The sequence below is a fragment of the Hemitrygon akajei genome, chromosome 13 (assembly GCF_048418815.1).
Source record: "Hemitrygon akajei chromosome 13, sHemAka1.3, whole genome shotgun sequence".
In the NCBI taxonomy this organism is placed as follows: domain Eukaryota; kingdom Metazoa; phylum Chordata; class Chondrichthyes; order Myliobatiformes; family Dasyatidae; genus Hemitrygon; species Hemitrygon akajei.
The window spans coordinates 22,867,532-22,883,876 of NC_133136.1; the positions used below are offsets into that span (position 1 = coordinate 22,867,532).

Here is a 16,345-nt window from a genome sequence, read left to right on the forward strand (position 1 = left end):
TCACAAAAGCTGTGCTGAACATGTACCTACCTTAGAACTACCTAGGCTTTACCCATAGCCCTCTATTTTTCTGAGCTCCATGTAGCCATCCAGGAGTCTCTTAAAAGACCATATTGTTGTGTGGAGGAGGACAAGGAACATCCGAGTGTGTGTTCACAACTCCTCAAAATTTGCTGAATGTGTTGTTAAGGTCATTAAAAAGCCAAAGGCATTGATATTTTTTATCAGCTGTGGTGTACAATGTAAAAACAGAGTTTATACTGGAAATATATGCCATATAAGTTAGATCACAGCTTGAGTACTACATGCAGTTTTGATCATCATATTACAGGAAAAGTGTAATTGTGCCACAGAGAGTGCAAAAGAAATTTATGAAGATATTGCCAGACTGGAAAATTGTAGCCATGAAAGAAGATTAGATAGACTGGCACTGTTTTCTTTAGGAAACTGGAGGAATGGTAATACAGGACACTTTTCTGAATTTGGTGTTATAGTTCATTCATTGATCGAGTAGAGGAAGTTTTAACAATCCCTTTAATCTTTTGCTGTAAATGACATGACCGTGCTTCTTGTTAACTCTGGATACCAAGAGCAGAAACATTTTTAGTTCTCATCATTAATTTTCCTCACTTTTGTTAACATTTATAACAATTTGACTCCATTGGACAACCTCCCTTTATCCAATCTTCACCAAGGTGAATATTTGCAGTGCCCGAAAATAATTAATTCCTTTCTATCATTGGCCTGAAAATAATTTAAAATCATCATTAATAAAATGTCTTCATTAAGCTCCCACTTGTTCGGTTAATGAAACATTATTTTCTCTTCCTTATCCCCAGATGATTTCATGAAGCAGAACCACGGCATGCTTCTGGTTTACTCCTTGAAAAATCCTACCTACCCTGAATACCAATACAGTACAGAGAGCAGTGTTTTGTGCTTAGACATCCATAATGACTATCCACATTTGATAGTTGTTGGTTTTTATGATGGCAACGTTGCTGTCTACAATATGATGGAACAGACTGACGGGCCCACTTACAAGAGTACAGCTTACTCAGGCAAGCACAGTGATCCAGTTTGGCAGGTGTGTATTGTCATTAGTATATGTAATAAATACCTTTGCCGAAGTTTAACAGTGATTGTTTTTGTTATATTTTTAATCAAAGTTTGAAGTAAATTTACAATCAAAATACTTAAATGTCCTGTGGGCATTCACAGCAAGTTCAAGAAAGTACAATAGAATCAGTGGAAAAACTACACGCAAGCAAAGATAGACTATCAGTCAATATACAAAAGCCAATACATTGTGCAAATACAACAAAAGGATAAAGCAATCACAATAAAAAGTAAGTAATAAATAATATGTCAAAGCATAACTATGCTTCCCAACATTGACTACGTGAGTCAGATTTCCATTCTAGGAACTATGGTTAACATTTGCAGAATAAGTATTTTCCCTGTAAATACCTTTAAGGCACATAAATGGGGTGATCTGTCATGTATAAAAATAAACAGTGCGTTCAAAGAAAAATAATAGAATATATCTGAATTCTAGAGAATTAGCTGGAATTACAAACTTCATTAACATCAGAAATTCCACAATGTCAGTGTAAAGAATCATACAGTTTAAAAGTAAATGGTCTTCTGTTATGTTAAGTATTGAACACTATATTCCTGTGTAATGGTATAATTCATTTTTTGTTGCTGGCTTCAGATTTCCTCTAATGTTATAGGTACATTGATGTAAAAGAAATGGAGGGTTATGGGCTATGTAAGAAGAAAGTGTTAGATTGATCATGGAGTAGCTTTCATTATCATTATTATCATCATCATCTGCGATCACTCGTAGTCAAGTATAATTCATCTCCTGGTAGTTGATCTGGACACTCGTGCGTCTTGAGATGACTGAAGAGGCCAATCTGTGATCCACTACTCTGTCTTATTATAGAGTTGGCAGGTGTAGGTCATTGAAGTGGTGGTGGATGTAGCCGGTTGGGCCTTTCCCAGTTTCTCCTTATGTCTAATCGGCATGGTGGAGGTATTCTTTGAGCTGTGCAGTCTCCTCATGGACAGTATTTCTCCAGCTTTTCCTGTCCTATGCTAATTTCTGCCATCTATTCAGGTTGATGCGGCACTTCCTCAGGTGGGTCTTGATATGGTCCTTGAATCGCTTTTTCTGCCCTCCAGGAGTGCACTTTGCATCCTTGAGTTGGCTGAACAGGAGCTGTTTAGGGATGCAGGAGTCAGGCATATGGCCGACCCAACGCAATCAGTTGGTGTTTAGTCACAATTGTGGCTATGAAGTTAATATTAGCTTCTCCAGGATGCTGGGATTAGTATGCCTGTTCTTCCAGCTAACCCTCAGAATCTTTCATCTTTAATGATAAATTTCTAGGGATTTTTTGTGCCTTCTGTATGTTGTCCATGACTCCACTCCATGTAGCAAAGAGGGGAGGACTCTATATAGACCAGAAGCTTAGTGTTAGTCTTGATACCCCAATCTTAAAAAAATTTAGCCTGGCAAAAGCTCCACCTGCACAGCCCATTTTGCAATTTATTTCAAGGTCAGTGTTGGCTCTGGAAGAAAGAAGGCTACCACGATATGGGAAATGGTCAGTGTTCTCCAGCGGGATATTGTCAACTCGGATGGTTGGAGGTTTAAGAGCTTGATCTGGAGCAGGTTGGGGCAGGACTTGGATTTTCTTGATGTTTAGATCAAGTTCCAGAAGTTTGTATGCTTTGGCAAAAGCATCCGTTATGTACTGCAGCTAAGAAATAAGAAATAGGAGCAGGAGTGGCCCGTCGTGCTTGCTCTACCAAGATCCACCTCAGAGTGAGCTACAAGGCATTGTCGTCCCCATATTGGACTTCCATGATGGAAGTAGTTGACAACTTACTCTTTGCCTTGAACCTGTGAAGGTTAAACAGCACCCCTCCCATGTGTCCTGTAGAGAATCTGGACTCCTTGTGGGAGGTTTTAGCCTATAAGGTGAAGAATGGTTGCAATGAAAATGGTAAACAGAGCTAGGGTAATGATGCACCCCTGCTTGACCCTGGTCTCAACCTTAAAAGGTGCTGTTTCAGAGTCACTGTTGCTGATGACCATTGCACTCATCATTATGTAAGAGCTGCAGGATCTTGAGGTAATTCTCTCGGCACCCAATTTTCGATAGTATCTGCCAAAGGGCAGGATGATTTACAGAGTCAAATGCTTTTTTAAGGTCTATGAAGGCCTTATAAAGTGGGAGACTTTGTTCCCGGGCTTTCTCGGGCTTTAATGCTGTAAAAATCATGTCAGATGTTTCTCTGACTGGATGGAAGCCACACTGAGATTCAGACAAGAAATTTTCTGCCAGAGGTGAAAGCCAGTCACATAAAATTCAGGTGAGTACCTTTCCTGTTGTAGATAGGAGGGAGATGCCTCTATAATTTCCACAGTCAGCTTTGTCACCTTTTTTAAAGAGTGTGACAGTCAGGGTATCCCTGAGTTCAGCTGAAATAAAGTCAATTCAATTCAATTCAATTCAAATATGTTATTAAAAGTGTATAACGTCTTGTTTATCACATAAAATTGAAATTGATTGACACGAACATAACCAATCTGCAACTAGGCACTGAACCGATTGTCAGAGCTCATTATTGTCAGATGAATAATGAGATCAGCCAATTTACTGTAGTTCTGCAATACGTGACAGTGTTACCTAAACTTAAAATCGATAATTAGTTTTAGTTACACCAAACAGCAGTTTTATAGTGGATATGTTGCCACTCTATGCTTAATATTGATGCTTCTTCATTAGGCAGCAATTATGCTATTAATTTATGACAAACTACTATAGAGAGAAACGTTTACCGAAATTTAGAAAGCCTTTCAGAATTTTCCTCTGATGTGGTAATCCTCTAATCATTGTACCAAATCACAATTGAGTCACTAAGCAAAGCAATTTCAATAACCTGAAATGCTAATCAAATAGAATCTAATTAAATCTGACAATCGGCAATCTGTTGAGCAGAAACAAGCTTCCTTCACTAGAAGATAGTTTCTGCCTCTAAATTATATACATATTTCTTTCACTTTCCTTACCGAAAGCACAAAATTTCTCCGAGTAAATTCAGTGAGCAGGAGCCTTGACAGCTAATTAAACAATGTATCCATGCCAAGAATGTTGTCAATGCTGTCAACCTGCTTGAATGTTTCAAGGTGATAACGAACCATTGAAAGTTATATTAAAAATTTTTTTAAATAAAAGCAATTTGTTTAACTGTTATGAACTTTATATTTGATACCTTTGTTTTTCACTGTACAAACTTCTTTATTGGGTCTTTTTCATTGTAAAAATTAATAAAATAAATAAAAGCACTAAAATATATATTTCAAGTTAAATCGATGTAAATCAACTCATAATTTAAAAAGTGTGCTAAAAATATTAAATAGAGCAAAACATTTTAACAACTATTTCCATTTTATGTCAGTATAGAATTTTGACCAGCCTCTTCATGGCATGAGTTACACTTCCAAGATTTCAGCATCAGATTCCCTTTTAGTTGCTCCAGTGGTAGGGGGGAAATTCTGCCACTTGTGCCAAAAAACAACCATCATTAATCACATCCTAGACAACAACATTGTCACACTGCAATATCAGACTAGGACCTCGTTAATATAAATCTCACATCCATGTTTTTCATAACCGTTTTTCATTCACATCTCTCTCCATTAATCTTCCAAGCCCCAATCTTATCATCATTCAATCTTCAGCTATCACCCCAGAATTCCTCTGAGGTCTCGACCTACCTGTCCTCCAGGCTGCATAATGAGATTCAAAATGTTATGCACCTGATAGCCCAAGCCTCTCTCCTGATCTGTCCCTTCCCCTCACATTAACTGGACCTCCAGCTGCTAGTCCTCTCTTCTTCTGGAAAAATGAAATACCTTCAGGAGTACTGAGACATTTAGCAGAGAGGCATACCCATCACAGTTGTAGCAAACAACACACACAAAATGCTAGAGGAACTCAGCAAGTCAGGCAGCATTTATGGAAAAGTATAGTCGAGATGTCGGGCCGAGACCCTTCATCAGGATTGGAGAAAAAAGATGAGAAGTCAGAGTAAGAAGGTAGGGGGAGGGGAGGAGAGAATTTATCTCTTTCACCAATCGACTTACCAGCTCTTTCCTTCATCCATCCCCCTCTCCATGTTTCACCCATCACCTATGTTATACTTCTTCCTCCCCTCCCCACCTTCTTACTCTGACTTCTCATCTTTTTTCTCCAGTCCTGATGAAGGATCTCAGCCTGAAAAATCAACTGATTACTCTTTCCTATAGATGCTGTCTGGCCTGCAGAGTTCCTCCAGCATTGTGTGTGTGTTGCTTGGATTTACAGCATCTGCAGATTTGCTCTTGTTTGTGATTTTACAGTTGTAGAAGACATGAAATCTCTAAATTCAATGATTTAAGATAACCAAACCTCATAATCTGTGTTAGAGCCAGCCAGTACAGGTAAAAAGGCAACAAGCTGTAATAATTACCTCAGCTTTAAACTTTTTACATATTATGCCTGTACTAGGTATTTCCACATTCTCCTCTGTTTCGGATATCCAGCACCTGCAATGTTTGATAACTTACAAGTTCCAACGTAACAGTTTTTTCACTTCCCTTTCTCCTTATTTTTCTCCCTCTATTTACAGCAATGTTCAGGACTCCCGTGATTAATAAGTATTTACTACCCTCTCTGAATGCCACAACAGCTATTTAGTTACTTATTCGATTTTTCTTTGTCTCACCCTATCACAGACATTCCCTTGTTATTTCTCCTCCTCTTTTCAACATAAAATATCTGCTTTTTCTAACTTTTCTTAGTTCTGATGACAGGTCATTCAACTAAAATGTCGACTCTCTCCACAGATGCTGCTTCAGTTACAGAACATTTCCAACATATTTTTTGCTTATATTCCAGATTTTCAGCATTTGCAGGGTTTTGCTCTTCGAGCAATATATTTTTAAAAGATGTTCAAGTTTTTAAAAATGGATTGCTTAAATTACCACGAATCCTGTTGTGTTATGTTACATTTATTTGTTTTATTTGTCTTCTTTTGCATTGGTTGGTTGTCAGGCTTTGTTTATGTATAGTTCTCAATAAATTTTGTTGTAATCTTTATCTTTCAGTAAATGTCTGCAAGAAAATGAATCTCAAGATAGTATACATGATCATATATGCATTTTCATAATAAATTTTATCTCAAATTTGACTTGAGTTAAACAAGCTAACACGTTATATTGAAAATTCTGAAGATCAAGTAAGACTATTGTAAAAGAAAATGCTGCTATAATAAGATGCACAATGGAGCTTCATATATGTTAAAATTGTTGCTTCTCAGTATTTCAATATGACATTTTCTCTTTGCTGTAAAGATATTCTAATATCGTACGTGTGAGATTAAAGGATTGCTTGTGAAATTGTATTGAATTACAGCTTTAAAGGATATTGATTAACATATCGATTACAGTGAGAATAAGTAAATGGTTATCTATCAGAAGATGTCTTTGATTTCCATTTATCTATCCTTTGCTCATTATGAAATTCCATTCCGGCTCCCTCCTTGTCACATATTCGGTCTAAAAGTTGCTTTAAAATTGATTCCTTGTTAACAATAAATTTGATTTCAGCTATGTTTCCAGCCATTTCTTTTAATGCAAGCCTTAAAAACACAAGATATTAGTCTGTCAAACTGAATAGCTAGGTTTTTTTTTGGCTATGAGGCTTCCTAACCCCTTCTAATTATTTGAGCAATAAAGTCTTTGTTGTCAATCATGGTGAAATGAAACCTGGTGATTTCTTTGAAATTAAGCAATGTGTTTGAAAAAAACTCACTCCAGAAAAGATGATTCTTGCTGCATTGAAAGTAACAGTTTTACCTTCACTATAAATGACGTGCTCAACAGCCGATCAAATCCATGTACCTATATTGGTGTCATAATAACCTTTAGAGAGTATAAATTTGGAGACTTGGTGATGTTATGGATTTGACATTGAGTTGTCACTAATATGTCTTGCAATCAAATACAGCTATGAATGATATGGGCAAATGCTCAGAATTAATAATTTATAATTAATAAAGTATCTGTTGGCTTGGGTTGATCACAGGTTCATCAAAGGCAGTTGTACATGACATGTTTTTAAAAGTGTGTCCAAAATGCAGGGTGTATTTTTTTAGAAGCTGCTTAATATGTTTCTGTTTAAACTAGAAACTTCTGTGAAAGCATGAGTATGGCATAAAAGAAAATATAACATGGATATGAATATTAGTGCACAGACAGTTGAGCAAAGAATTTAGTAAATAACCAAATATTAAAACTAAATTCTTTCTCAGTATTCACAGATAGTTATTGGGTCAATCTTATTTCAAATTATGCTGATAAAACAGTAGGGAGATGTAGACAACAAAATGGATTAATAGCATATGGAAGTAATTTCTGAGTGACTGATTGTATTGAACTCAAGCAAATATATGCTCCATACTCAGAATATATTAAAATACCTAGTTAACAATACCAATCTTTGAGGGCTGCTATAAGGAGATAAGGAAGTAAACAAATTAAGGAAGATTAATAGATATTAATATTAACTATTTTAAAATAAAACATCTAGTAACAATAAATATTTTATGAAAGAATGTCAGGATAATTCCTTAAAAATTAGTAACTTGTTATCCAAAAGTAATTCAAATAATGAATTAGTTGTTCATCATCAACTTGTAAAAGTAAGCCCAAGGGTTTTACATCCAAAATAATGATGTAACAATAATTGTTGGCATAAAACTCTTTGGGCTAAAAGACCCATTTCCATGCTCTTTCTCATGCACAATGCTTTGATTTTTCTTTCTCAATCTGAAGTAGTGAACCCACTCTGATCATCTATGATAACTTAACCCTTCTGCCCACTCTCGTCTGTATTCTGCTTGTAATATATTAGAACAGTTCCATTGGAAGACTGTTATTGCCTTTGGGTATGGTCTGTTCTTTCAACCAAGTAATGTGCAAATAAAACAAAGCTGAAGTTCTTCCTTTAGCATAGAAATTGCCTTGATGGATCAAAAGAAATCTTTTTCAAATCTGTTTTCATTTTAGTCTGCTTTTGGAGCTATGAACAACCTTTACATTTATATTTTACAGGTAAAGTGGCAAAAAGATGATCTCGACAACAATATTAACTTCTGCTCTATCTCTTCGGATGGACGTTTTGTTTCTTGGGCTTTGGTTAAGGTATATATTATCCTAAAAAAATATTTGTTAGTGTTCACAGTATTGGCCTTGATATTTTAGCATGTTCACAGAAGCAAGATAAACAAAATTCATAGTTAAGATAAGATCATTAATCCACCCCATATTACTTGGATTTTTTCACTAGCAACTACTAATTGATAAAATTCATTATGAGAGAATTACTGTACTGTCTCAGGTAAAAGTGGTATGAATTAAGTTTTAAAAGGTATTCAAGATTTTGGGTAGGTTTCAATGAGTTGGCAGAGAAATATTATTTCATCCAGTTACTGAATAACTAGATTAAAGATTCAAATTTCTTAGTGTAATATTCAATGGGGTGGTAAGATTTTTTTTTTAAAGTACAGTAAAGTACAGATTAGGTCAGCTCTAAGCTGCTTCCATTTTAAAAAATACTGTATATATATTTCAGGATAAAAAAACTATTGGAAGAAATGACAGGGTTGTGAGGCTAAGCACAACTATAGTCTAATAGCGTGTAGCCAAGTGGTTAAGACATTGGTGTAGTGATCTGAAGGTCGCTAGTTCAAGCCTCAACTAAGGCAGTGTGTTGTGTCCTTGAGCAAGGAACTTAACCACACATCGCTCTGCGATGACACCAGTGCCAAGCTGAGCCTTGGACAACATTGGTGGTGTGGAGAGGGGATACTTGCAGCATGAGCAACTGCCAATGTCCCATACAATCCTGTCCAGGCCTGCGCCCTGGAAACTTTCCAAGGTGCAAATCCATGGACTGTCAAGACTAACAGATGCCTATTGTCTAATGAGCCAGTATAAGCATAGCTTTCTTGGGGTTTGTGGGTTTCTGTGATTCTATGATCAACGAACAGGAAAAAAAATGTGATTATTTTTCATTTTCAATTCAACAAGACTAAAACTAATTATTGTGAATTTCAAACACACGCCCATTTTTCATTTCCTTTAAAGTAAATGATTTCGCTTGCCGGCTTTTTGCAAATGCTAGTAATTAAGATGAGAGTTCAGTATTTGCAACCTGTACATAGTATATTTGTACTGTGACAGGAAATATGTTTTCTCGTCACTGATTCACTTAGAAGTGAAATGAGCTATAGAATTCACTTTGGAACTGCTATAAACCATTAAGTAATTCTTTATTAATGATGCAGTGTCACATTTATGATTTTGATGAGCTCCAGATTATAGCAAGTTGTACATAGTTATGATGATTTATTTATTTTGTTTATGCATAATAGAAAATTTTGGAGTGAATAATTAGTATTGACAATGATGAATTTTACACAGAAGTGATAATGAGAATTGATATATCCCACATTGAATAATGGCTGTTATTAAAAAGAAGACACAATTGTAATTAACAGTGAATGATCTCCAGTGCGATCTTACTATTTATATGTTTTCTATGACAACAATAAACTTAAGCTTGACTGTAGCATATACAGTGCACTGTAGTGTAAGTAAGACCAGAAGATATAGGAGCAGAATTAGGCCACGTGGCCCATCGAGTCTGCTTTGCTATTTCATCATATCTGATTCATTTTCTCTCTCAGCCCAAATATCCTGTCTTCTCTCCATAGCCCTTCGTGCCCTGACTAAGCAAGAATTTATTAACCACCTAGCCTTAAATATATCCAATGACTTGGCCTCCACAGCTACCTGTGACAACGAATTCCACAGAGTCACCATTCTCTGGCTAAAGAAATTCCTCCTCATTTCCATCTAAAAGTATGTCCCTCTCGGTGTCCTCCGGTCTTAGACTCCCCCGTCATTGGAAACATCCTCTCCACATCCATTCTATCAAGGCCTTGCAACATTCAATAGGTTTCAATGATGTCACCCCTTATCCTTCTGAATTTCAGTAAGTAGACGCCCAAAGCCATTAAGTGATCCTATGTCATAAGCCTTTCAACCCTATCCAATGTTAGCATATCCTTTCTAAGGATAAGGGGCCAAAATCATAAGGACCTTGCAAAGTTGGATAGGAGCATTTACTATATAAACTATACAAGCTGATTCAAATTGTATTATTATATCTCATGATCAATTATTATGAGCAATCTTTTTTTTGAACTACTCATTGAAAGGTTACACTTAATTACCAGAAATCAAGTTTATTGAAATATACTTTTTGTACTGTTCCAAGGTGTCCAAACTCCTAAAACAAAGGATCTGACTTCAATCATATATTTGCTAACTAATTTATTTCAGAATAATTACATTGACAGTGAAATGAATAGCACTTCCTGCCATTGCCCAGATCTCACCATGTATGAAGTGTCAGTAGTGTTATATTGTTTACTTTTTAATGTTCCTTAATGTCTGTTAATTTATTTATGGTAATACTACTTTATGTGTGTGAGTTATATGTACAATGCTATGCACCTTGGTCTGGAAGAACATCCTTTCATTTGGCGGTATGCATGTATATGGCTGAAATGATAATAAACTTGAACACATCACATCCATTTAATGCAGGAAGATTTGTCAAGCATGACATCCCACGCACAACACCATGCTGGTTGTTTCTCTATCTCTGTTGGTAGATCCAGTCCCTCAGAATCCCTTCCAACAATTTACCCATCACCAATGTCACATTCACTTGCCTGTAGTTTTCATTTCTAAACCCATTTAGAATCCAATGGAAAGTAAAGGATGCACAATCAAACCCTTTGTCAATTAATCCCTTCTGCCTTGATCCTATCACAGAGATTCCCTTACTTGCATTTCCATTGTGTCTCAAAATATATTTCTAATCTTGCCCAAGTTCTGAAGAAGGATCATTGACCTAAAACATTAACTCGCTTTCACCTTTTGCTGCTGCTAACTGACCTACTGAATAATTCTGGTTATGGTCAACTTAATTCTTACCAAAATTACATGTATTATAAAGGGTGGAACAAATATAACTTTGGTCAGGTTCCATAGTTAATTATAATATTACTGGGATCACATTGAGGAGGCAATTAAAATTAATATTTCGGTCCTAATGATGAATTGATAGAGGAAAATGCAATCACTAAAGTAACTAGAATATATTATTTCTCTTCTCAGAACGAAATTATTCATACTGATATTATCAAACTTACACTGGATGGAATTTGTAAGGATACACTAGAAAATTTGCAGCTGAATATTGTGGGTAAGCCACAACATTTAATCAGATCATCTGTCAGAACATTAATTGCCAGCAAGTAACTGTTAATTATTTTTTTCTTCAAGAATTTTCAAGAAAAAATAATGTGGAATCGCATCTACAGTTTTCTGATTCAAATAAATCACAAGCCTTTGCAATTAGATGTACTGTATTTCCTACGTGCCAAAACTGGTATTAGCAGTTAAGGAATGTCTGTTTCCCAAGTACTTTTCATGTCCTCTTAAATTAGAATTGCCGATTTTGTTCCAGTCAAGATTAATTGTTAAAAGGTCTACTAAATGTGGTACAGAAGAAAATCTCTGTCAGCGTGGTAGGGGCTGTGCATTTTGTTTGTGCATGATGGATTTTACAATATAATTTTACTGCTCATAAAGTGGTAGGGATTTGTGGCAGCCGTTTTTGTACACCATCATCCCACAAAAAACAATGAAATAATGCCTAAATTCAGTGTTCCCTTTGGTTAGTTGAGAACAGTGTATTAGCCAGGACACAGTGGTCCTTGAACTTGATTCATTATTTTATGTCCCATCAGAAAGACAATTCCTCAAACAGTGTCAGTCTGGGTAAATGGTCATGAATCTGCTATATCATCTTTTATCCAGATTGCAAAAAAAAGCTGTGAAGTTCACTTGAGTATGCCACTTCAGAATCCATCTCACACTTCTACATAATCACATCTCAGTTGAACACTTGAATCTATGAAGGCTATTCTGTGAATTTGAATTTGACTTGACTTTATTTCTTACATCCTTCACATACATGAGGAGTAAAAATCTTTACGTTATGTCTCCATCTAAATGTGAAATGTGCAATCATAGTAATTTATAATAATTTATAATAAACAGAACAGTCAATGTAATATAAAATACACTCAAATCTGTGTGAGTTCATCAGTCTGATGGCCTGGTGGAAGAAGCTGTCCCGGAGCCTGTTGGTCCTGGCTTTTATGCTGCGGTACTGCTTCCTGGATGGTCGCAGCTGGAATAGATTGTGGTTGGGATGGCTTGGGTCCCCAATGTTCCTGCGGGCCCTTTTTGCACACCTGCCCTGAATCATGTGAAGTTCACAACTACAGATGTGCTGGACTGTCCGCACCACTCTCTGCAGAGTCCTGCGATTAAGGGAGCTACAGTTCCCATACCAGGCAGTGATGCAGCCAGTCAGGATTTTCTCAATTGTGCCCATGTAGAAATTTCTTCGGATTTGGGTGCCCATACCAAACTTCCTCAACCATCTGAGGTGAAAGAGGTGCTGTTGTGCCTTTTTCACCACACAGCTTGTGTGTACAGACCATGTGAGGTCCTCGGTGATGTGGATGTTGAGGAACTTGAAGCTGTTTACCCTCTCAACGCCAGATCCATTGATGTCAATAGGGGTTAGCCCGTCTCCATTCCTCCTATAATCCACAATCAGCTCCTTTGTTTTTGCGACATTGAGGGAGAGGTTGTTTTCTTGACACCACTGTGTCAGGGTGATGGCTTCTTCCCTGTAGGCCACCTTGTTATTGTTTGAGATAAGGCCACTCAATGTAATGTTGTTGGCAAATTTAGATTGGAGCATAACAATTGGAGAAGAAATAAGCCACTTTGTGATCATGCCTAGTCTGTCATTTAATAAGACTTTGGCTACTCTTTCATCTCAGTACCACATTTCTGCACAAGTCTCATAATGCTTTGATTCCCTTAATATCTAAAGATTGATATATCAATAGATATCTTGAATGTAATCTTTGCCTGAGCCTCAATGGTTGCTTTGCATAGTAATATCCAAGGGTTTATCTCCCCTGTGTGAAGAAATTTCTTCTATCCCTGTTCTGAAATGGCTAACTTCATATTTTGAGAGTAATAGAAAATTAGCTTCTTGTGAAATCCAATCCAACCTTCAAACGGATTCTGTCAAAGGGCCCTACACTGAGAAAATAGGGAAAGTGTTATATAGGTTACTTTATTTGGCATACTTATGACAAAATGCCATGCTTGTTCTCATGGTTAGTAGAGGCCAAAGGATAAAAGTTGTGAGAAATTACCCTGCAGTGTGAAATCCTAATCCTGCAGAGCGCTTTGAAGATATTCATAAGAGTGACAAAATAACTTGGACTGATTTCTTCTGCAGTGTTCTAAAGCAATGCTGAATGGGGATTAGCATCATCTTCTGTGAAACTCAAATGAAATTGCATCTGTCATACAAGAGTGAATCTCACCTAAATGCTTGGTTGAATTTCCAAGGTTACACTACATAATCAGGAAACAGTTGTTACCATGGCTCACTCTAAGAAAATATCATTTTTCAATCATAGAACAATGGGAGCAAAAGTATTATATGATTGGTAAACACAAAGTATACTGCAGATGCTGTGGTCAAATCAAGACGTTCAAACAAGCTGAATGAACTCAGCAGGTCGGGCAGCATCCATTGAAACAAGCAGTCAACGTTTTGGGCCGAGACCCTTCTTCAGGACTGAAGAAGGAGGGGGCAGGGGCCCCATAAAGAAGGTGGGGGGAGGGTGGAAAACCAATCAGAGGAAAGATCAACAGGTGGGGGAAGGGGAAACAGGGAGGTGATAGGCAGAAGAGGTGAAGAAGGAATGTAAGGGGAAATCACTATGGGTAGTTGAAGAAGGCAGAATCATAAGAGAAGTGATAGGCAGCTAGAAGAGGAGACAGAGTGAAAGTGGGATTGGGGAAGGGAGAGGGAGGGAATTACCGGAAGTTGGAAAATTCAATGTTCATACCAAGGGGCTGGAGACTACCTAGATGGTATATGAGGATATGTCCATACATGGCCTCCTCTACTGCCATGATGAGACCAAACTCAGGTTGGAGGAGCAACACCTCATATACTGTCTGGGTAGTCTCCAGCCCCTTGGTATGAACATCAAATTCTCCAACTTCCAGAAATTCCCTCCCTTTTCCTTCCCCAATCCCACTTTTACTCTGTCTCCTCTTCTAGCTGCCCATCACCCCTCTCGTGATTCTGCCTTCTTCAACTACCCATAGTGCTTTCCCCTTACATTCCTTCTTCACCTCTTCTGCCTATCACCTCCCTGCTACCCCTCCCCCACCCCTTGATCTTTCCTCTGATTGGTTTTCCACCCTCCCCCCACCTTCTTTATGGGGCCCCTGCCCCCTCCTTCTTCAGTCCTGACGAAGGATCTTGGCCCGAAACGTTGACTGCTCGTTTCAACGATGCTGCCCGACCTGCTGAGTTCATCCAGCTTGTTTGTACATCTTATTATGTGATTGTATTTCCAGGCACATACACTTTCAAGAAAATGTGAAAAAGCATTGAAACAGGACAACATCTCCAGTTAAAGGCATCCTTTCAAAAAACAGCAAACATTTCTGTATCAATTACAAAATCTTGTAAGAAGTCTGAACTCTAAATTGAAATGTGGAGAATGCCTACCTTCTCCATGTTGTGGAAGGGTGGAAGAACACATGGTCGTCTTTCAAAAACTACATCTACATAAATGATGTGACTCTCATCGCCTTGTCCAACTCTCTCCGTTCTGCTAACATCTTATATCTTGAAGATCAGCAACCATTCTTGCTTCAGCAGTATTTCATTAAGAAGTGATCGAAATTTATATTCCTAACGTTTTAAAGTCACAGTCATACGATATGGAAACAGCTCTTACATCCCACCATGCCTAGGCCAGTTTCTTGCCTCCTCATTGTCTACCTTGCAACTTGGAATATTATTGGCCATGCCATCCAGGAAGGCCTTAATGCATTCTTGATCTCATTGCAGTTAACAGGTCTTCATTTTCAGAACTTCGCAGCACAAATATAATGCAATATAAAATTGAATCTTAAGGTCATATGAATCTGCTGGGGAACTATCCATGTAAACTGTCTTTATGTAAGTCAATGAAAATATTTTTTACAGTATAAGAATCAGTATGGAAATAATCTTAGAAGTTGTAAACAATAATTCTTCATATTTTGTGTATTCAAACTAGGTTGTGGAACATCCTTTGACTTCCATAGACAGAAAACAATTGTGTTTCTGGTTGGCACAGAAGAAGGAAAAATACACAAGGTAAAATCAGCAAAGACCATCAAAATGGCAAGCTGCATATTGGAATTCAGTACATAACAATGTGTAACTTGTGAATCAGATGTGGTATTTTAAAAGGTTAATAAAGACCAAAACAAAAGGACTGCATGATTGAGTGAATGTTAACTGAATGGTGTGGCTGTATTGAAAATGATGTGATGTATATGCATAACTATGAAAAGGTCCACAAGTGAGATTCATAGCTAAAATGAGTAAACAGCTGGAAAATGATTGGCAAGTTATTTAGAAGACTGAAAACTGAATTTGGAATAAAGATAGAAAATAATGAAAATATTCAGCAGGTGAAACAGCATCTGTAGAAAGAGAAGCAGGATTAATATATCAGGTCAATAACCTTTTGTCAGTGTTTCCAACATTTTGTTCTTATTTCTGATTTTCAACACTTTTTTTTTAGTAATTGCAGATTCCTATTTAATCTAACAAAAGGCAAGAAAGAATTGATAATGAGATTACTGCTCACTTCATACTGCATGTACTAACTGATTTGGTCTTGGGGACCAGAGTACAAATTGAAAATGTGCAGGCAATTGTCAGAATCAGATACCAATTCAGATTCCAATGCCAACATAGCATGCCAACTATGTTCAGCAGAACAACACAAAGCAGCAGCAACAACAACAAAGCAAGTCCCTTTCCCACTCTCCCATTCACCCACTCCCCCTCTCACACACACAAACAGACCTCCAACCCAGTCAATTGGGGAATATAATTTTAATGTTTTTCCACCTTATACAGAGTCAGGCACAAACAATGGGACGATAAAGCCTGCAATAGATTAGTTTTGATTAATCATGTGAGCATCTGTAAGTATAACATTGTGAATTGCATAAAAGCATAATACACTACAATTA

The 16,345-nt window shown here is 37.1% G+C and overlaps 1 protein-coding gene across 1 annotated transcript in view; it reads left to right on the top strand.

Annotated features, from left to right (window-relative positions):
- dnai1.2 (dynein, axonemal, intermediate chain 1, paralog 2) overlaps window positions 1-16,345 on the top strand; it is a 147,865-nt gene that overhangs the window by 97,026 nt on the left and 34,494 nt on the right. Inside the window, exons 13-16 of the mRNA XM_073064242.1 lie at window positions 840-1,087; window positions 8,174-8,263; window positions 11,312-11,399; window positions 15,376-15,455. Coding sequence (XP_072920343.1) covers window positions 840-1,087; window positions 8,174-8,263; window positions 11,312-11,399; window positions 15,376-15,455 — 506 coding nt within the window. The remainder of the gene's footprint in view (window positions 1-839; window positions 1,088-8,173; window positions 8,264-11,311; window positions 11,400-15,375; window positions 15,456-16,345) is intronic.